The following is an 18,740-nucleotide window of genomic DNA, read 5'->3' on the forward strand; positions in this document are numbered from 1 at the left end:
ACTATGTTTATTTTTCAAATTTACGCCAAGCTAATGCCATGTGCATGAGTTTGATTTTTGGCAGAAGAAAAATGGTTTTGATGTTAAAACAGCAGCATATAAAAGATAAAAACGGAGAGAACAACAAAACGTGCAGATGGTAACAATCTTGGGTAAATGCAAATAATCTTGGTCTGGTCTGGCTTCCAAACTTACATGGTAAAAACAAAAGGGAATTGGTGGGCACACCCAAAACCTGCATCTTGCAGGAATGGTGCTGTCGTAGTGACCAAAATTAGAAATCCAGACCAGATTCCTTTTTGGGTTGAAGCTCTCAGCCCCGCAGCTTCAGAGGCCCATTTGGAGGTGACAATAGCTATAAATTTGAGGAGGTTTGGGATAGTAATGTTGCTTTAATTATAATTTTCATTGAGCAGATATATCATTTGCATTAGGAGTATATACACTATCTACCATTGTGACCTGTTAATAGAGCTAAATTGGCTATCGTTGGAATCAAAACGCAGCCTCCATCTTTCTAGCATGGTGTTTAAGAGCTTTTCTGGGAATCTCCCACCCTACCTGAGCAGAAGGCTCTCCCCAGCAGTTCCCACCTCCTATAACCTCCGATCCAGTACCAGCATTTTAGTTAGTATACCACAATACAAAAAGAAAGCAGCTCGATCCTCCTTTTCCTACAGAGCACTGCAAATATGGAATAACCTCACGGACACTTTCAAATCTTCCCCAGCCTAAAATACAGAATGCACCTGTCATGGTTCACCATATTTCTTTCCTGTTCGGAGTTAAATTTATATATGTTGTATATTAATATTATTTTGAATATTTTATTGCAACGATGCAGTATTAGTGGACCCAGGACATACTTGAAAACAAGAGAAATATCAATCTATCCTTCCTGGTGAAATATTTTATAAATAAATTATGCATATATCTACCCACATATGACAGTCCTCCACATGTTTTGTGTATTACCACATCCTTTTCAAGTGGAGGTCCTCTATAATATTACATACCTCCCTAAAGAATGTGTAATCTCTTCGTCCTGTTTTGCTATTTTCCCAAAATGCACAACTTCAATGAACATTCTGTTTGGTTTTTAGTGGTCACTGGGTGTATACCAAACATGGGATAAACACAGGAACTGTATTAAGGAAAACACAGTGAAGTTCCCAGCATGCAGTGCTTATAATTAAATTTCTGTACAATATTTCTACATATGAGTGGAATGTTTCTCAATCACATGAACACAATGGGTCTTTAAGTATTTTTTTTTTTCTTGAAATCAATGAAAAAAGTTGGAAACATAATTTTCTCGAAAGAGGTTTTTTTTAATGCGAACATATGGTACTAAAGGAATAAAACACAAAATTCCTTTAGAATTACTCATTAGCATTTACTTTCATATCACCAACAAATTCTGCTGCATTAAATACTTTAAATAGCATCCTCTATAAAATCGTGTTGGACATCTACTGGGTTATTCACTAAAAATCACTCCAAATTAATCTGCACCATTCATTTGACTATTCCATATTTTAGAATGTATAGGATCTGGAAAAGCAAGGATCTTTCCTAAGCAATATCTGGACCCAACGTATATGGTAGAATGCACATTTCCAAATTGTTTGGAAATGGGTCACATAGCATAATTTAACCCTAGCACTGCTGTGTTTGGGTTGTTTGTTTAGTAACTGTGTCCACCTGAAATCCAGACAGAATTCTGGCTCATTTGCATCCAGAATTGCAAAGTCTGAAGATTGTTAAAGGAACCTCCTTGGCTGAGATCATCAAAATGAGGTGTGTCCGGACCGCATGTGGCCCAGTTGCCATCCATACTGCCAGGTGGCGAGGGATATAGTGAGACCATTACTTGCTACACTCTTTCTGCACCGCTTTCTCGCTCTCCCTGCTGTGAGCCGGCAGCCGGGATATGATGTGATATCAACATCACTATTTGGCATGCACGGGACCTATGCAGGAAGAGCACAGTGATTCCATCAAAGCAGCAACCACTGGCCACCAGGGAGACGATCTACTGCAGCCCTCCCAGAGCAAGGTAGAGCGGCTTGGTCGACGTCTTGATTACTAATGTGTGTGTGTGTGTGTATGAATGTGATATTTGTGTATGCCAGTATATATGTGAGTGACTGTGTAGGTCTGCGATTGTTATTTTATTTGTGTGTATCCTTAAAAATGACAATCCCACATAAGGATAACAAACAAGGTAATTATCTACTAAACAAGCTAAATATCAAAATTAAGAAAGGCGGCTTTTGAAGTTTTAATATATAAATTAATTATATTGTATATTTTACGTGCGACCCAAGACAAGTGCTTTGCTCAATGTGGCCTGGGGAAGCCAAAAGGTTGCACACCCGTGATCAAGATTGGTGATCTCAGCCATCCATTGTTTTCCCATAGAATAGGATTAGTAGGCTAGTGTTTTTTTTTTTTTAATAGAATAAATGCGTTGAAGTTCCACTTTTTTTTTTTTTTAAGTAGATGTACTGATTTCCTCTTGACCACTGAACATTTCCAATATCCTTACCAGACAGCCAAGAGCGTCTTGCTCCTCACTCACTTTGAACGGTTGTTCAAATTGTAAGGTAATGCTTTTAATAGGAAAGCATGGAGCCCTATACTTCTTTAGGGTCCTCATCCATTTGACAGAACCCTGTAATTGTTGCACATTCTATGTCTCTGATGCTTTAGACTGGACCAAAGATCATAAGTAAGTCCCTCCATAAGTGTGGATCGGGTGGAAGTGGATAAGTCTTAAACAGGAAAAACTTTTTTTTTTTCTTCCTTATTTCATTTTAACGTTGGAAGTGTTACTTGATCCCCTCGGTTGAGAACTAAAAATAGGTCCCCATGCAATTGTAGGGAGTCCCTGTAGATGGGAACTGGCACATCATATTCAGCAGGCCCCAGGAATCTGCAAGTAATTTTTTATGACATTGCTTTCCCCATTGCAATAGACCCTCTGAACACTGCATATTGTTTAAAGATATTGGTTTTGCAGAATTTAATTGCTTGTTTAGCAGGGGTGCCCTAAAGGTAGATCCCCAGATGTTTTAAAACAACAACAACAACCCGTAATGCTTTGCATGCCTTCGGAATGCTTTTAGAATGACAAAGCATCATGGAAGCTGTAGTTTTAAAACCTCTGGGGATCTACCTTTAGGGCACTCCTGGTATAGAGGACATTATAACTAAAGATTAGGTCACTGAACTACAATTTAAGTATTGGTTGTTGAGTTAAGCAGCATGTATAAAATGTGAGTTATACCTCATATATCTTTTTGCAAATGAGGAGGAGAAGGAGGTATTCCGATTTTTAATGGAATTCAGTTCAGACAAATGGAGCTGTTCAGGAACAGTATTGGGAAATGGTGGGTAGTAGTAAGTACAAGATGGTGATGATGTAAGAGGGAGCAGAGTTGTTTTAAGAAGAGCGGGTTGTAAACTATTGACTGAATAGGGAGCCATCGGACAAAGCTCCAGTATTGTGTATGGATGAGACGCAAGTTGACATAAATTCAACTTATTTGATCATCTGTGCTGGTCTTGACGACATCTTCTTGAATTTGTTTCTTTGTGGCACCTTTTGAATTTTTCATGGACATTATTTTTGAGGTGGTTTGCTCAAAAGATATTGAATATAAAATCTAGAACAGTAATAATTGTCGCTCGTGAGATACGTGCTGTATTCTACTTTGTAATCATACCACTTGGTATCTACAGATCCACAATAACTTAATCTCCGTGAGGGATCAAATGTGTTCATGTTAAATACGCTTGAAGAAAATCTAGCCATTATCTTAAGTAAAAGCATCAGCAGTGTAGGTTGCTTTTAGCAGTTTAGAAGCGTGTTACAATTGACAATATGCTGTATTGTGTTCATCCTGTTATAAAAAAAAAAATCACATCTGCAGACTATTTGTTTTAAAATGGATTTTTAAAGCAGACTGTAACCAGTGATGTACTTGTATTAAATGATGCATTTTCCACTTAAAAACATAGATGTTATGTGGGTACCCAAGGAAGACAGACCAATGCTGAGAATAACCTGCCCATCAATTCACAATTCCCTTAGGGTATGGGACGCTTTAAAACAGAAATATAGCTTGGCATCGCCCCCCTCCCCTCTCAAGCCTTTCCTACGAGCTAGGGACTTCAAACACTCAGAACAAGCTGGCCTACAACGGATATGCCACCTGTTTCAGGGCGCGGAGGTAGTCTCCTTCGATTAACTGAAACAACAGAGGCACCTCACACCTTCAGACATTTTTAGATACCTACAGATTAAGGATTTCATAAAACTACCTCATCTGAGAGAGGCGGCACGCAAGCCTATGACATTCTTTTAACGCATTTGTTTGATCAAAATCATGCCGAAAGGCCGAATTACGCTAACGTACACTCACCTCTGCTCGGAGACTGCGGAATAGGGCAGATTAACGTACACTGACCAGTGGGGAAAAAAGACTTAGGCGAGCAAACCTACCCAATGTAGAAATGGTACACATCAAACATAAGAGTACTATTCATAACTATGTACTACCGGACCTGCGAGTCCACCATACACACGCCATTCATTCAAGAAAGCGACCTGGCTCAAACAGGACGTCCCGACCACTACAGTAGTAATAACTAGAATCTGAGAAACACACCTCATGGACGACCTGACAGCTAGAGTAAGAGGATCAATGAAGACATTTCAAAAAATCTGGGAGCCGTGGGAGAACTGCACACTAGCAGATTCAGAGACAGGCTGAGAGGGAGATACCAACCATATTCTCTAGTAACATGAGCAGAACGAGCATACTAGGAAGGAGGGTACAGTGACCCCGTTGCCTAGACACTAAGCATCCCCGCTGCTGTTACTGCCCCCCCTCCCCCCGGCACCCTGTATACAACAGATCATTAAAACCGTGATTAAACAGAACTCCTTAACAAACTCTCTTCCACTCTATCCTTTATCTTCTTTCTGTCTTCTAGCAAATACAACTTGAGACTGGACACCGTGCGTGTATTTACCTGTGGCAACTTCAATAACTGAAAATGCAACTAACTCTTATGCCGTGGTGGACGAGTCAGACACTACAGCTATAGAGGTGTCCAAATGTTGCTTTTATGTCTTTTTATAAAATGTTATCTAAAAACCATGACACCTTATTCGGATACCATAACGGTAATGGCGGTAGATCTGTAACTCAGAACTTATTTCTGCTGTACTTCGCTGTACAATAGATTTGACAACACATAACGCTGTACCATTATGGCAAAAATGTCGAGCGTCATGTAAAAGTAAAGAATTGTAAAATAAACACATGTTCTATATTGCAACAGATATGGAAATAGGACCTAGACGTAAATCTCTAGTTATTTAATATACACAGTTGCCATTATTGGATAAAACAAGTCGTATTATCTGTGGTGCAAGTTAATTGCTGTAAATGACCAGATGTGCCACTTGTAACAGTGATGGTGAACATTTTTATGTTTCTATTTTTTTGGATTATTGTTGCAAAAGTATACAAATCAGAATAACCACAATGGTTTTTACAGCAGAGAGTGCAGTATCGGTAGAACAATATTGTAAGCATAACCCGAAGGTGCATAAACAATGTTACAGAACAGTAAATGGTAAGTGTGACATTCACTATAGAGCAAGGACATTTTATCATAGAAATGTGTTTTGTTGAGGGTCTGTCATTGTGCAGTGGCCCGTGTATAGGCCGGTCAAGGGATTTGTGCTGAGCCTTCGCTTTGGGCCAGGTCCAGTTGTACAAGGGGGTAAAATGGCAATGAAAGGTTATGTGGGTTACCTCGGCAGAGTTCGATCCGTAAAGTATCGCTCCTAATAATTGAACAAGGAAATGAAAACAATAGTTGCAAGGAAATGAAAACAATAGTAATAGTGTTGGTGAAAAGCGTTATGACCATCAAAGGTAGCTCAGCAGTCAGGGGGTAGTGGATCAGGGAAAGGTCGTAACGTCACCGTATTATATAGGGTCAGTATAAGCAATGCCAGTTTAGAGTAGGGTGATTAAAGTTGTTAACAATATTTGTAGGTATTTATAACCATAATTACAAGTATGACCATGGTATAAGTATAATCTCAGGTTCTTATGGTATTGTTTAGGAGGGAGTGGGTGGTGGTGGGATGTCAGGTCTGTGACCCTTTTATAGTCTAGCCAGGGTTTTCAACAGTTAAGATATTGAGCATAAGAGATATAAGTAGTAGTTTAATTCCTCCATCCCCCTTATGGATTTCACTTTCCCGATCCAGTCTCTGATAGTCTGGGCCAGTCATTTCTTACAGTTTATGGGGATCAACAGGTTGGCTGCAGTCAAAAAGATGGTTTATCAGTATGTGTTAGAACTTTGGTATTTGGTTTGGGTATAAAAGAAAGACTAGGACCTTGGGTGAATGTGGCAACTTTGTCTGTAATCAGTTGGATGAAGGTAAGTATTAGTTTCCAGAAATTCTGAATCAAGTCATATGACCCGGGGTGCCCTTGGATAGTTCACATCTCCAGCATCAATCAGTGTTATTGGGGAAGAGGCGGTAAATGTGCGTGGGTGTATAGTGCCGCCTAGAGATTCTCTTGAAGTTACCTTTATGAGTGGCGTTGCTGACCGATGTGCGGAAGATATTGGAGAATAGACGTTTATATGCTATGTTGGTAAAGGAAATGTGGAGCTCCTCAGCCCAGTGAGATATGTATTTTGGGTATGTAGGTAAGCTACTGCGTTGAATCATTTTGTAAAAGGTGGAGTGATGGCGAACCTTTTGTACACCTGATGTTGAACTAGGATAACTGGGCACTTGTTGTGAATCAAACATCAGGCCGGTCAGAAAAAGACCTAATTGATCTAGAATGGTAGTTTTTAAAGTGTGAGAAGTCTGTTGTATATTGAAATCCCTATCAAATCGAACATACAGGTTTAATCCTGGTCAGACCACTTCACCAGTACGTGTCCTTGGACAAGACACATACCTAATGATATATATCCACCTACTGCAAATCCTCATAAATTGTAAGTTTGCTTGAGCAGGACCTTCTTCACCTCTAACTATCCCCTTTCCATATTTGTAAAGAGTGGCTGAATATCTTCGTGCTCTATAAATGCTGTTAATAAAAATAATAATGGTGTTCAATACCAAACTTGCCAATGATTCTAAAATGATTTATTTTTCTTTTCCAATGTTTGTGTTTATTGAAAAATTTCCGAAATAAGAAATAACAAGGGGTACAGAAAGAAAAAAGGGGAGGGTATACGGTACATTTCAATATGGTGGCATTACATGTACAGTCATATCAATGGGTTTATACAATCAAATAAACATGTATACGTTTAGATTTATGCAATATACAGAACCATTTTATGCATACAATGGTATGGTGAGTGTCTGAAATGCCAACCTTGGTGAATCTAGCGCTGGCTAAGGTGTTGGCGATTTCTCTAGTCTTTATTCAAGCTTATTGCGATATTTCAGATAGAAACGTATGTACCTCTACACCAGGGGACGGGGAGACAAGGAGGTGGGATGATAAATACGGGAGGAAGGGGGGGAAGGTATACAAAGAATTGGTCCCTGAGTGCTAATATCCCAGTTGTGTTCTGGCTTAAATGACGGTGTTGTTTGAGAGTGGTTATCGAGGTAATGTGTGGTCTAGTAAATTGGTGTAACGCAGTTATCTTATAATCGTATGGACGTGGCTGTTATAACGGTGAGGCTTTGAGCTTTTTCACTTGTTTACGATGCACCTGCCAATTTGTCCACCTTTTGGTATATAACTCTGTTTGGCCATTCAACCTGTATGCCATCCCTTCATAGTCAGCAATAGCGTCTATTCTGTTCCATATTTCTAGGAGGGAAGGAACCTGTGTACTCTTCCAGTGGCTGGCTATGCTTGTCTTAGTTGCTGTTAACAGGTGTATGATCACCCATCTATTGTTATCTACAAGTAATTCAGGAGAGAGGTGGAGCAGGTAACATTCCGGTGTAAACGGCATTTTACGTGCTATTAACAGTTCAACAGCTTGGGCTATCGCTAGCCATATTCCCTTTAATAAGGGGCAATCCCAGAATATGTGTCTCATGTTTCCCTTATGAAGCTGACATCTCCAACACATGTCAGGCACAGAAGGGTAAATGTTTGCTAACCTGGTAGGCACGAAGTACCACCTCATCAGTATCTTGTAGTATGCTTCCCAAAGAGTTAGACTACGAGACACCCTTTTTGTTGTCTGGATCGCCTGTAACCATAGTGGGGTAGGTATATTGATATTGAGTTCTGCTTCCCATTGTTCCATGTATTTGTGTTTATGTAGGGGGTCTGCATCGTTTAGTGTCGAGTAGCATAGAGATAGTGGCTTTAGGTGTGGCTTTTTCCCTATACAGTATAGTCCAAAAGCCGTCAATTGTGACTCGTCACTATGTTGCGTGTGAAGGGATTGGAGAAGGTGTTTGGTCTTAAGGTATGTGAAAACGTCCTTATGGGGGAGCTCGAATTCTTCCTGAAGGACTGGAAATGGCTTGATACCTTCTTTCGAAAATAGTTGGGATATTGACTTTATACCTTTTTGCTTCCAATGATTTACATTGATATCGTCTGTCAGTTCTGAAATTGTGTGGATTGGGGCAAAGTGCAGAATGTTGTCCACGCCTGTGAGCTTGTGGGCCCATTTTCTCCAACTGTCTATTAGAAACTTCGTACTGGCCAGGGGCTTACGCTCGTGTGGATCCCATGCATGGAACGATCTTAACATGGAATGCACCGTGTATGGTCTAATGCATACATTCTCTAGGGGGGACCAGATACGGGGGGTGGTGCTTGACAACACGTCTAACCCTTGGGCTAGCACTGCCGCCCTATAGTAGGCTTTCACATTTGGAGATCCTAGACCGCCCTTGTTCGGGGACAGCCACGTGAGTCGCCTGGCTATTCTCGGGGGTTTCTTTTTCCAAATGTATGCATTAAACATGTTTTGGAATCTTTGGAGTATTTTGTCACTTAGAGGTATGGGTATGGTGCGAAATAAGTAAAGGACATGTGGCAGTGCCATCATTTTAATCGTGTTGATTCTCCCTAGCCAGGAAATTTCAAGGTTTTGCCAAGTGTCTAATTGTGCTTGGAGTTTGTAGGTTAGGGGAATATGGTTTTCTTGGGACAGCTGATTATGTGATTTGGTGAGATTGATTCCCAGGTACTTTAAGGAGGTTTTCCTCCAATCAAAGGGGTGGTGCAACTTGAGTGACTGTAGCTCTGTTGAGGTAATATTTATGGGAAGTGCTTGAGTTTTTTTAAGATTATTTTTATAATATGATGCTTGCCCGTATTGTAGGAGAAGTGCCATCAGGTGCGGGATTGAGGAGGTAGGTTTGGTGAGGTAAAGGAGGATGTCGTCCGCAAACAGTGCTATTTTGTGGGTGCCTGCGGGTGTGGATAGACCAGCTATGTCCTGATGTTTTTTGATGTGCATTATAAGTGGTTCCAGACAAAGTATAAACAGGAGCGGGGAAAGCGGGCAGCCTTGGCGTGTGCCATTGCTTATTTGGAATTTGTTTGAAATGAAACCGGAGTTAAAGATTCTTGCTGATGGGGATTGATACAGAGCCATAATGCCCCGCAGGGTTTGTGTTGAGAGACCCATTTTGGACAGTGTAGCCTCCATGTATGTCCAGTTCAGGCGGTCGAAGGCCTTCTCGGCATCGAGCGCCAGAACTACCCCTGCTTGTTGGCTTGTTTTCGCCCAATTTATTAAGTTTATAAAGTGTCTGGTGTTATCACCTGCCTGCCTCCCGGGGACGAATCCCGCTTGTTCTATCGACACTAAGTCTCTGAGATGTGTTTTTAGTCTCATCGCCCAGAGTTTTGCGTATAGCTTGATGTCTGCATTTAGTAACGATATAGGGCGTAGGTTTTCGCAGTATGTGGGCGGTTTGCCCGGTTTGGGAAGGGTGACAACGTTTGCTTCCAGCATTTCCGTAGGGAGGGTGCCTGACATTTTGATGGCATTAAATAGGGTGGTGAGGTGTGGCGTGAGAGTCGGTTCCATTTTGTGGTAGTAGTAATTAGATAGTCCGTCCGGGCCTGGGGCTTTATGTTTGGGTAGGGAGAGGATGGTCCTACGAATTTCGTCATGTGTGAATGGGGCGTCTAGTGATGCACTGGCTTGAGGGGACAGTCGTGGAAGGGATACCCCATCCAGGAAGTCAGCTACATTGGTAGGAGTCGGTTGTGGTGTCTGGCGGTCATTGTGTAGATTGTAAAGTTTGTCATAGTATTCCGCTAACTCATTGACTATGTCTAGTGGGTTGTAGAGTTTGCCCTTTGTGGGAGATATAATGTACGGGATTTTGGATTGTATTTGTTTTGCTTTCAGTTTGTTGGCTAGCAGTTTACCCGCTTTGTTACCCTGCGTGTAATATCTGAGTTTGAGTGATCTCATCCACCTTTCGGTAGTGAGAAGTTCGAGGGCGTTCAGTTCCCTCTGTATCTCGGTGATGCGTGCAGCTAAGGCTTTGCGGGGATTTGATTTGTTTTGTGCTTCCAAGTTTGTCAGTTCTTGGAGTAGGGCTCTATGTGAGTCATTAGTGTTTTTTTTGCGTTTTGAGCCTTCCCTAATGAATAAACCTCTCATGACTGCCTTGTGCGCGACCCATACTGTTTGAATTGGGACGGAGTCAGTCACGTTATGTGTGAAGTAGTCAGAAGCTTCTTTAGTTACGTTAATGAGTACTTGTGGGTCGTCTAGGAGGCTCTCATTGAGACGCCACGTCCCTCTGCCTCTGGCTTGGTACAGGGAGCGGAATGTGACTGTCAGTGGGGCGTGATCTGACCAGGTCCTCTGGCCAATTTGCACATCCTCGATGTTCATCAGTGTGGCCTTATCTACCAGACATAAGTCAATTCTGGAGTATGTACCATGCACCTGCGAGAAATAAGTATAGTCTCTCTCTCGCGGGTATGTGGATCTCCAAGCATCATAAAGGTTGTTATTATTGATTGTTTTACTTAATTCGCTGCAGGTGGAGACTGTGTGCGAGGTTGGGGATTTGTCCTGTTCCCTTTTTATGTCCAGGGTCGGGTCTAAGGTGCTATTGAAGTCACCGCAAACAATTATGTGGCCTGTCCTGATTTTGTCTATTAATTTTAAGGATTTGCGAATGAACGCGACCTGGGCCTCGTTCGGGGCGTAGAGCGATGCTATTGTGATTAACATGCCATTAAGGTTGCCTGTGAGAACTAGCAGTCTACCGTTTGCATCTATGTGTCTATTTGTTTCCTGAAATACCCAATCCTTGTGGAACAGGATGGCTACTCCCTTAGATTTGTGGGGTGAGTATGCATGAAAAACCTGGGGGTATTGAGAGGAAAGTATTTGTGGGGGGTTACGGCAGCATAAGTGTGTTTCCTGGAGACAAATGATAGCGGCTTTGGATTTGTGCATAGTTTGGACAACCAGGCGTCTTTTGTGTGGGCTGTTAAGGCCTTTTACATTAAGGGAATATATTTTGATTGTGGCTAACGCCATAATATTACTTGGGGGGATTGTTGCTCACGCAGTTCGTACCTTGTAGAAGCGCAAGGCCAGAATGGGGTGTTGCAGTCTGGTTCTGCACAGGGAATGTGTATGGGTATGTTTGTGTCATGGTTTGGCACATAGTGCCGTCTCGGTGCTTGGAATGCTGGTTGGCGCTGTACAAGTTTTCTCGAGTGCCGGGTATGTGATAGGCCATGGGGACCTCGGGACAAGTGAGCCTCATGTGTATGCAGACTGAGGGTGTGTATACCTTCAAAAAACAACATATAACATATAAAACATATAAAACATATCAGTGCAAACTGCAGAAATAAGGTTGAACTTGGGGGTAAGGGGGTAAAATCATCCTGCTTGATGCGCAGGGACAGTGTCTGCCACATGTAGGAGACTGTCATCTCTCTAGATTGGGCAGTGGGGGGTGGGAGTCCCCGCCGATATTTAGCCTCTAACATCTGAGTAGCCTAGCAAGCTCTCAAGAGGACGGAGCATTGGTGTACTGGACGTGGTGACCAAAGGGTTTCCCAGTGCCATTGGGGACACCAGAGCACTCAGGCGCTCACTCGCATGGCATGTAATCAGTTATTGTAAAGTATTTAGCAATTGACAATGTTAACTGCGTGCGGCAAAGGATATATCACTGCGCAGAGTGAGAATGCAACTACTTTGGTTACTCTTACATAAAATCACTGGGCGTTCTTATAGATAACGGGCAGAGGACAGTTCATCATTTAAAGCCAAGTTTAAATCGATAGGCTTAGTTAGTGATGTGAATACGAATAAGGCTCTTTGCGTATAAGCGCGGTAGTGAAATGGGTGTCGGGTCAGCATCGTGGTTGCCCAGACAAGTCCCAGCAGCCATTTCTGCACTATTATCAGAGCGTGTCCTAATCTGTACATTGAGTCAAGTGTTCAGTTGATAACTGAATCAGGGGATTAAATGGCGTTATTACCTCGCCTCAATATTACCCGGTTGGCAATCAAAAAACATTTCTCATTACATTACAGCCCTATTAATACTTAAGTGCTTGGAGTCACTCTGGTACTGCAAAATAGTGTTCGTTTATCAGATCTCATGCTGCGCCGTCGGTCTGGAAGGCGAGCCCGCCATAGTCCAGTCTGCTCTCAGTTTCTTAGGAAGCGATTTTTGCGGGGAGTTGTGTCCCATGTTGTGATGCAGGCCCCATTCCTTGAGTTTCGCCATTCCCACTTCTGGTTCTAGGATTGCTACCGATTGTCCTTTGTGCCAGATCAAAAGTTTAGTCGGGTAACCCCATCTGTAAGAAATTTGGTGGTTGCGCAGGGTCTTGGTCACATTAATAAACTCCCTCCTTCTCGCCATGGTCGCTGCAGACAAGTCGGCAAACACGCTGATATTTTGGTATGGGTCAGGCAATTGATCCAGTTTTCTTGTCGCGGATATTAATGCTTCCTTAGACTTGTAGTAGTGGAAGCGCACGATCACATCGCGTGGCGTGTCGGCGGAGAGTCTGGCTGGTCTGGGTAGCCTGTGTACTCTGTCCATCGTCCAAGAGGCAGCCTCGAGATGAGGAACAAGAATGGCGCACATGGTTTGCAGGTACTGCGGGAGGGCCTCCGCGGATATTGAGTCCAGGATACCTCGAAAGCGCAGATTGTTCCTGCGGGATCGATCTTCCATATCCGCCACTTTTAGTTTTAGTGCGGCCTGTTCTTCTTCTAATTTCTGCAGTTGGTCTACCATATCATTGTGGACCAAGCAGATGTCGTCCGTCCTGGATTCCAGTCGATTGGTGCGCTCACCCAGATCGTGTATGTCCTTCCTTAGTTCTTTAGAGATTTGTTTAAAATCTGATCTCAGGGATTCCTTTAGGACTTGCAGCATAGCATGCAGGCTTTGGTTGGTAACCAAATCGTCTCCTTGTGGTATCTGCGAGCTGTCTTCGTCTGTGAGGCTGCTCGGGTCTGGGGATTGTGTGGCTGTATCGTCGCCATCTTGTTTTTGCCGCGGGCGGTCTTTTTTACCGGAGCGGATCGAATCCGTCAATTTAAGCTGTTTGGAGGGTGCCATGAGGGCGAAGGCAGTGGATGCCCCTTGTGGGGGTAAGATTTGTGCTTGTCAGGCTCTTAAATTGTCGCTGTAGGCTCGGCGGTACACGGAGCTCGCACGGCTTGCGACTACTCCATGCGGTTGTTGGCCACGCCCCTTTCTAAAATGATTTTAAAATATGTAATACTGATTATTATGCCAACCACAACTAGCCTGGATTTAAAGTTATTTCCTTGTGTGAGCCATGTGTTAAAGTTTTACATCTCTACATATTGGAACAGTAGCGCCTATCTAAACACTCTTCTACCATTCATTAATTACATTGTAACAAGTATCTGCCCATTCACTGAAGGTGTAGCTTAAGACTTGGTTATCCACTAAACTGTAAAGTGCAAGGAATTGTCCAGGGAAATTTACATTGAATATTTTAAGTTTTTTTTACTTTTCAAATTTTACATACGGTAAAAAAAAATTAAAAATTCCTGGTCCATTCCTAACAATTCATGGTTTAGTGAATAACCCTGAGAATTAATGTTCAAACCCTGAGTGGTCCCTGGTATTTTGATGGCAACGTAGATGACCTTGATTGCTAGAAATGTTGCTCTAGCCCCTGGTCACTCTCACTTGATAAGTAATATGAGCTCTATCAACGTTTGATGTGCATTGTTTTTCTCTCCTAGTTAGGGCCTTATTGATAATGTTTGGATTCCTTACAGACTGTCTGTAGTACATCCTTTATAGGGATTATAAATCAGAAACCTCTAAAAGGCTACAGCTGAGATAAGAGAAGACCTGCTTTTTTGGTTTGGTTTTATAGTGAGTTGGTAATAGCCAACATAAAATGTATTAGTATCTGCTACATTCAGTAATTGGCATATCTATAAAAAAAATTGTCTCTCTTTTGCAAGGTGTGTAACATCATCTGTTTTATGTTATGGCTCCTGACATTCAAAATATAAAATTGTGGCTCTGCGCCAAATCCCCAGAGAAAATGTCCATTGTCTAGTTTGTATGTATTTTATTTTTATTTATTTTTTCTTACTTTCCAGGTCCTCCTGTACAGTGGCCAGCTTGACGTTATAGTGGCTGCACCCCTTACTGAAAGATTCATTCCTACAATACCTTGGTCTAAGGTTGAAGATTACAAAAAGGCAGCGCGAGTGTACTGGAAGATCAGGCCTTCAGACCGGGAAGTGGCTGGATATGTTCGCTGTGCTGGTGAATTTTGTCAGGTAAGAGAAGAACACATATTTGTAAATACAGTGGTATAAAAGAGGCACGAGGTACATCTGAGAGAGAGCAGTACGTACCTCACTAATGCCGTTTTGTGAATGGGGAATTTGTGATGGGCTGGGAGCATCAGAGATGCTCCGTTCGAGACTTCCTCATTAATCCGCAAAAAAAACAAAAGGCAGAGCAGACGGTAGCTGTCTTCACAACCTAACTTTTCAGTTAAACTGTTTGTAAACAATTTTTAACTCTTAACGAAAGAAAATTGCCCGGACCTCCTGGCAGCATAACAACTTTTATTGAAATTATGTTGTTATGGTTCCTAGTGTGTGATTTAAAAAAAAAAAAAAAATAAATTGTTATTCAAAAGTATATGTTGAGGTGTAAGATGGTACACAACTATTTTTTCCCCCCATCTATTTCTTTTGCTATATATTGTTTTCTTATTTTGTTATATTTTGTGGCTGAATCTGAATACCAGCTGGGGGGAGTTTGAGTGTGTTGGTTTTTTGGGTTTTTTTTTAGTTTGTGTGTTTTGGTTTTTTTATGTAGTGAAGTAAACCAGAACTCTAATTTTAAATAGATATTTTGCAAAGTAGGCTTTCCATTACACATAAAGTTGGTTTTCTGAAAACATGTGGCCTTTTTCTCTGTACAGTTTTTATCCTATTGTAAACATGTGTTTTGAATTCTGACTGTCATATCTTTTGCTTATTTTGTGTCTTTGGAAGAAGGGTTTTAAATTATTTAGACAAGATAGTCAACACTGGCATCTGGTTCCTATGAAAGAAAAAAAAAATTGAACACAGAATTTTTAAAGAATCCTCTATACTGTTGTAATGGTCTTGTAATTGATTTAAGGAAAACCCATTCCTTTTATTGTCCGCTATATGCAATCATGGCAACGGACCTCGGGATTCCATTTATCAGAGAATAAAGCAAAACTATATCATAGCCTAGCTCTTGGCAGGCCTTGATAATACATGGAAGGAAAGTCATCCGGACAGGGCTATGGTAAGTTTGCAGTCTCCGAGCCAAAAGCAATTGACATTTGTTATGGCTCTGTTGACTTTGACATAAAGCACTGCTGGCACCCCTGAGCATTTGTTGCCCGACATCTGAGCTGCCTGCTGGTGTGTTTTTCATTTGTTAAACCACAGTGTTGGTCATTGTGAGACGCAGCCTTGGCTCTTAAAAAGACTCAAGCTTTGGCTTTCAGAATCCCATTTGCTGTGCATTGTTACACATGGATGTCCTTGCTGACTGCACAAGTCTGTTACTGTGATAAGATGAACGCAAAGGGTTAATTGCATCCATATGTCTAGTCCAGGAATTACATTTGCCAGATAAAGGGAAGGGGGGGGGGGGGGGTGGTAAGGGGCAGTTTGCTCCTTTACAGTTTAGTCTTTTATTTTAAAAGTAGCCTTTAAAATAAAAAAAAAAATGTAATTTAAATTCTATAGCATATCACATTTAACCATGATGGCAGCCAAGGTCTTTGTAAAGATTTGAAAAATAAAACTGCTTTTATTGCAGCTTCTTAACAAATGTCAATGTTTCGATTCAAACCTTTCATCAGGACCTGATGGAAGTTTTGTATTAAAACTAAAACTTCCTGGTGAAAGTCTGTTTGAGGACTGAAACATTTAAAAAAAACTTATGGTATAGAAGATTTGATCGAGTTCCCTGAGTGGACTTCACTTCATCTGCTATCAGATACTTTCACCAGAGGTTTGCACTGTGGTATAGGAATTACAGTTTGATACATTGAGTGCACTCCACTTGGTTTATTTTGTATAGATAGACAGATTTTTTTAAATGTATTGTGTGTATTTATACCAACTTTTTTTTTTTTTTTTAAATGTTCTTTGTTACTGCACGCACAACAAAATAAAATCTGCTTGGATAGCCATGATGGCTATAACAAGCCCAATTAAAACATTGGCATTTATGGTAACAACACAATTTTTTTTTTAAATTAAGAGTTGTATGCAGATTGGAACAGTAGAATGTTATAGTATATAGCAATTAAATTCCGTATTGACTGTAGTACTATTCATAGCCCTTGTGTCCCCATCCAACGTAGATACTCAGGTAGAGGTGTGAGATGGTTGCGTATGTCATCTATACTGCGCTCAGGTAGGAACCATATCCCCCTCAAGATAGGGCCAGTATGTCATGTGTAGGCTTTGAAGGAAATGGCACTCATGGGCCATGTGTGTGCTCGTAGGGCTTTATGGTAACTGGGGTCACGTAGCCTGGGCTTCCGTATGCTACAAAAGTGTGTAGGGAATACCAACTTGGCATACCAACTTGGTATCTAATGCAGTATATAATCCGCTCCCTGACTATAGACAAAATGTGCAATGATCTGAGTAGGAGCTGGGGGGGGTTGGTGATTAATGTGGAGCCAGCATGTCTGGGTTACACCTGGTTTCTGCGTGTGGTGGTCATAGGGCCAATGATCACGTCATGAGTATGTGGGAATACTGAAACTGTGTAATATTCTATTTCAGAAGTAGTAACACTAGGGGTAAAACCCAACACAAATTTGGAAGAAAAATATCAAACTAACATGAAAAACATAAACGTCCATGGTTCAGGTGTTCTTTTTCCGAGTTGCGCCACTAGAGGCGGGAACAAACGGGACAATGTTGGCTGGGTCCCAGGCAGTGGTGGTGGATGGGGCGTTCAGGCCCAGAACCTCCATCTCTGCGACCTTGTAGTCGATGCCCTGATGCTGTATGAGGAGTACGTGCGATGGTCCCCAGTGGTATTTTACCTCTTTAGCTGTTGGAAGTAATGTCAGAGGTCGGGAGGACTTTCGCCACTGTAGCGTATTGCGAGATATACCAATTTTTTTTTATTAATTTATGTATTTATTTTTCAAACCCCAAAGTATCCATTGCCCTTATCTGAGAGCTAGAGTAAGTTGTTTTTCAAAGGAACTATTTATTTATTTATTTATTATCTTGTCATCCTTGCAGAGTCTTATTTTAAAAAAAAAAATAATAATTACAAAAATGTCTTGGGAATGCATTTGTTTTTTGCATGGAGCACATATTTTTGTTTTGTCTTTTTGTGTTGTCATTGATGTTACGGATTGCATTCTAAAACAAACTTACCATTTAATTATCACACCAATGTCCATCAGCTCCTGAAGGCATGGAGTTTATGTAAACGTTTGTATGTTCCTTGTCAGTAGAGGTGTTCTGTCTGCCAAGAACTGGGTGTGTAAGACTCCGTTATATGGTCAATCTCAAAAAGAAACAAATCTACAGGGTATTTATTTATTTATATGCCTGCTGACGTCTTGGCATCCTTGATTTGCATTGGATTGAAGATATACATGCGCAGCTAAATGATACACACCTCCATTCAAATATTTCTATGACCAGCATTGGGTTTTAGGACAGAGTTTCACTTCGTTCTGGAGTTGGAAGCTTATCTAATTTTTCCCTGAAATGCAGCCACAAGAGTTGTTTTAAAGGGACACTGTAGGCACCCAGACCACTTCAGCTCACCCTTGACACTGAGCATGTAATTATTGCAGTTTTTATAAACTGCAATAGTTACCTGCTAGGGTTAACTCCTCCTCTAGTGGCTGTCTGCCTAAATGGCACTGTTGTCCTCACGATATGCGTGAGGACTTCCAGCGTTACTGGAATCTCCATAGAAAAGACTTGTCTCCCCCGTTGGCTGACGGAGGGGTAGGAGTTAAAGCAGACACGAGCCAGAGCCAAGGGGCATCGACACTGGACCCAGAAGGGGGTTATTAAGCCCTGCACCATAAGGGGAGGTGATGTGCGGGGGGCAAGGGCAGAGGGGGGAACCTATAGTGCCAAAAACTAGTTTGTTTTCCTGGCACTAAAGTTTCCCTTTAACCCTGCAGTGGAAACATTGCAGTTTCAGGAAGAAC

The 18,740-nt window shown here is 41.6% G+C and overlaps 1 protein-coding gene across 1 annotated transcript in view; it reads left to right on the forward strand.

The window, feature by feature from the left end:
- Positions 1 to 18,740, forward strand: part of CPVL (carboxypeptidase vitellogenic like) — a 113,989-nt gene that overhangs the window by 78,547 nt on the left and 16,702 nt on the right. The window contains exon 12 of the mRNA XM_063450699.1: positions 14,641 to 14,823. Coding sequence (XP_063306769.1) covers positions 14,641 to 14,823 — 183 coding nt within the window. The remainder of the gene's footprint in view (positions 1 to 14,640; positions 14,824 to 18,740) is intronic.

Source organism: Pelobates fuscus, chromosome 4, assembly GCF_036172605.1.
Source record: "Pelobates fuscus isolate aPelFus1 chromosome 4, aPelFus1.pri, whole genome shotgun sequence".
In the NCBI taxonomy this organism is placed as follows: domain Eukaryota; kingdom Metazoa; phylum Chordata; class Amphibia; order Anura; family Pelobatidae; genus Pelobates; species Pelobates fuscus.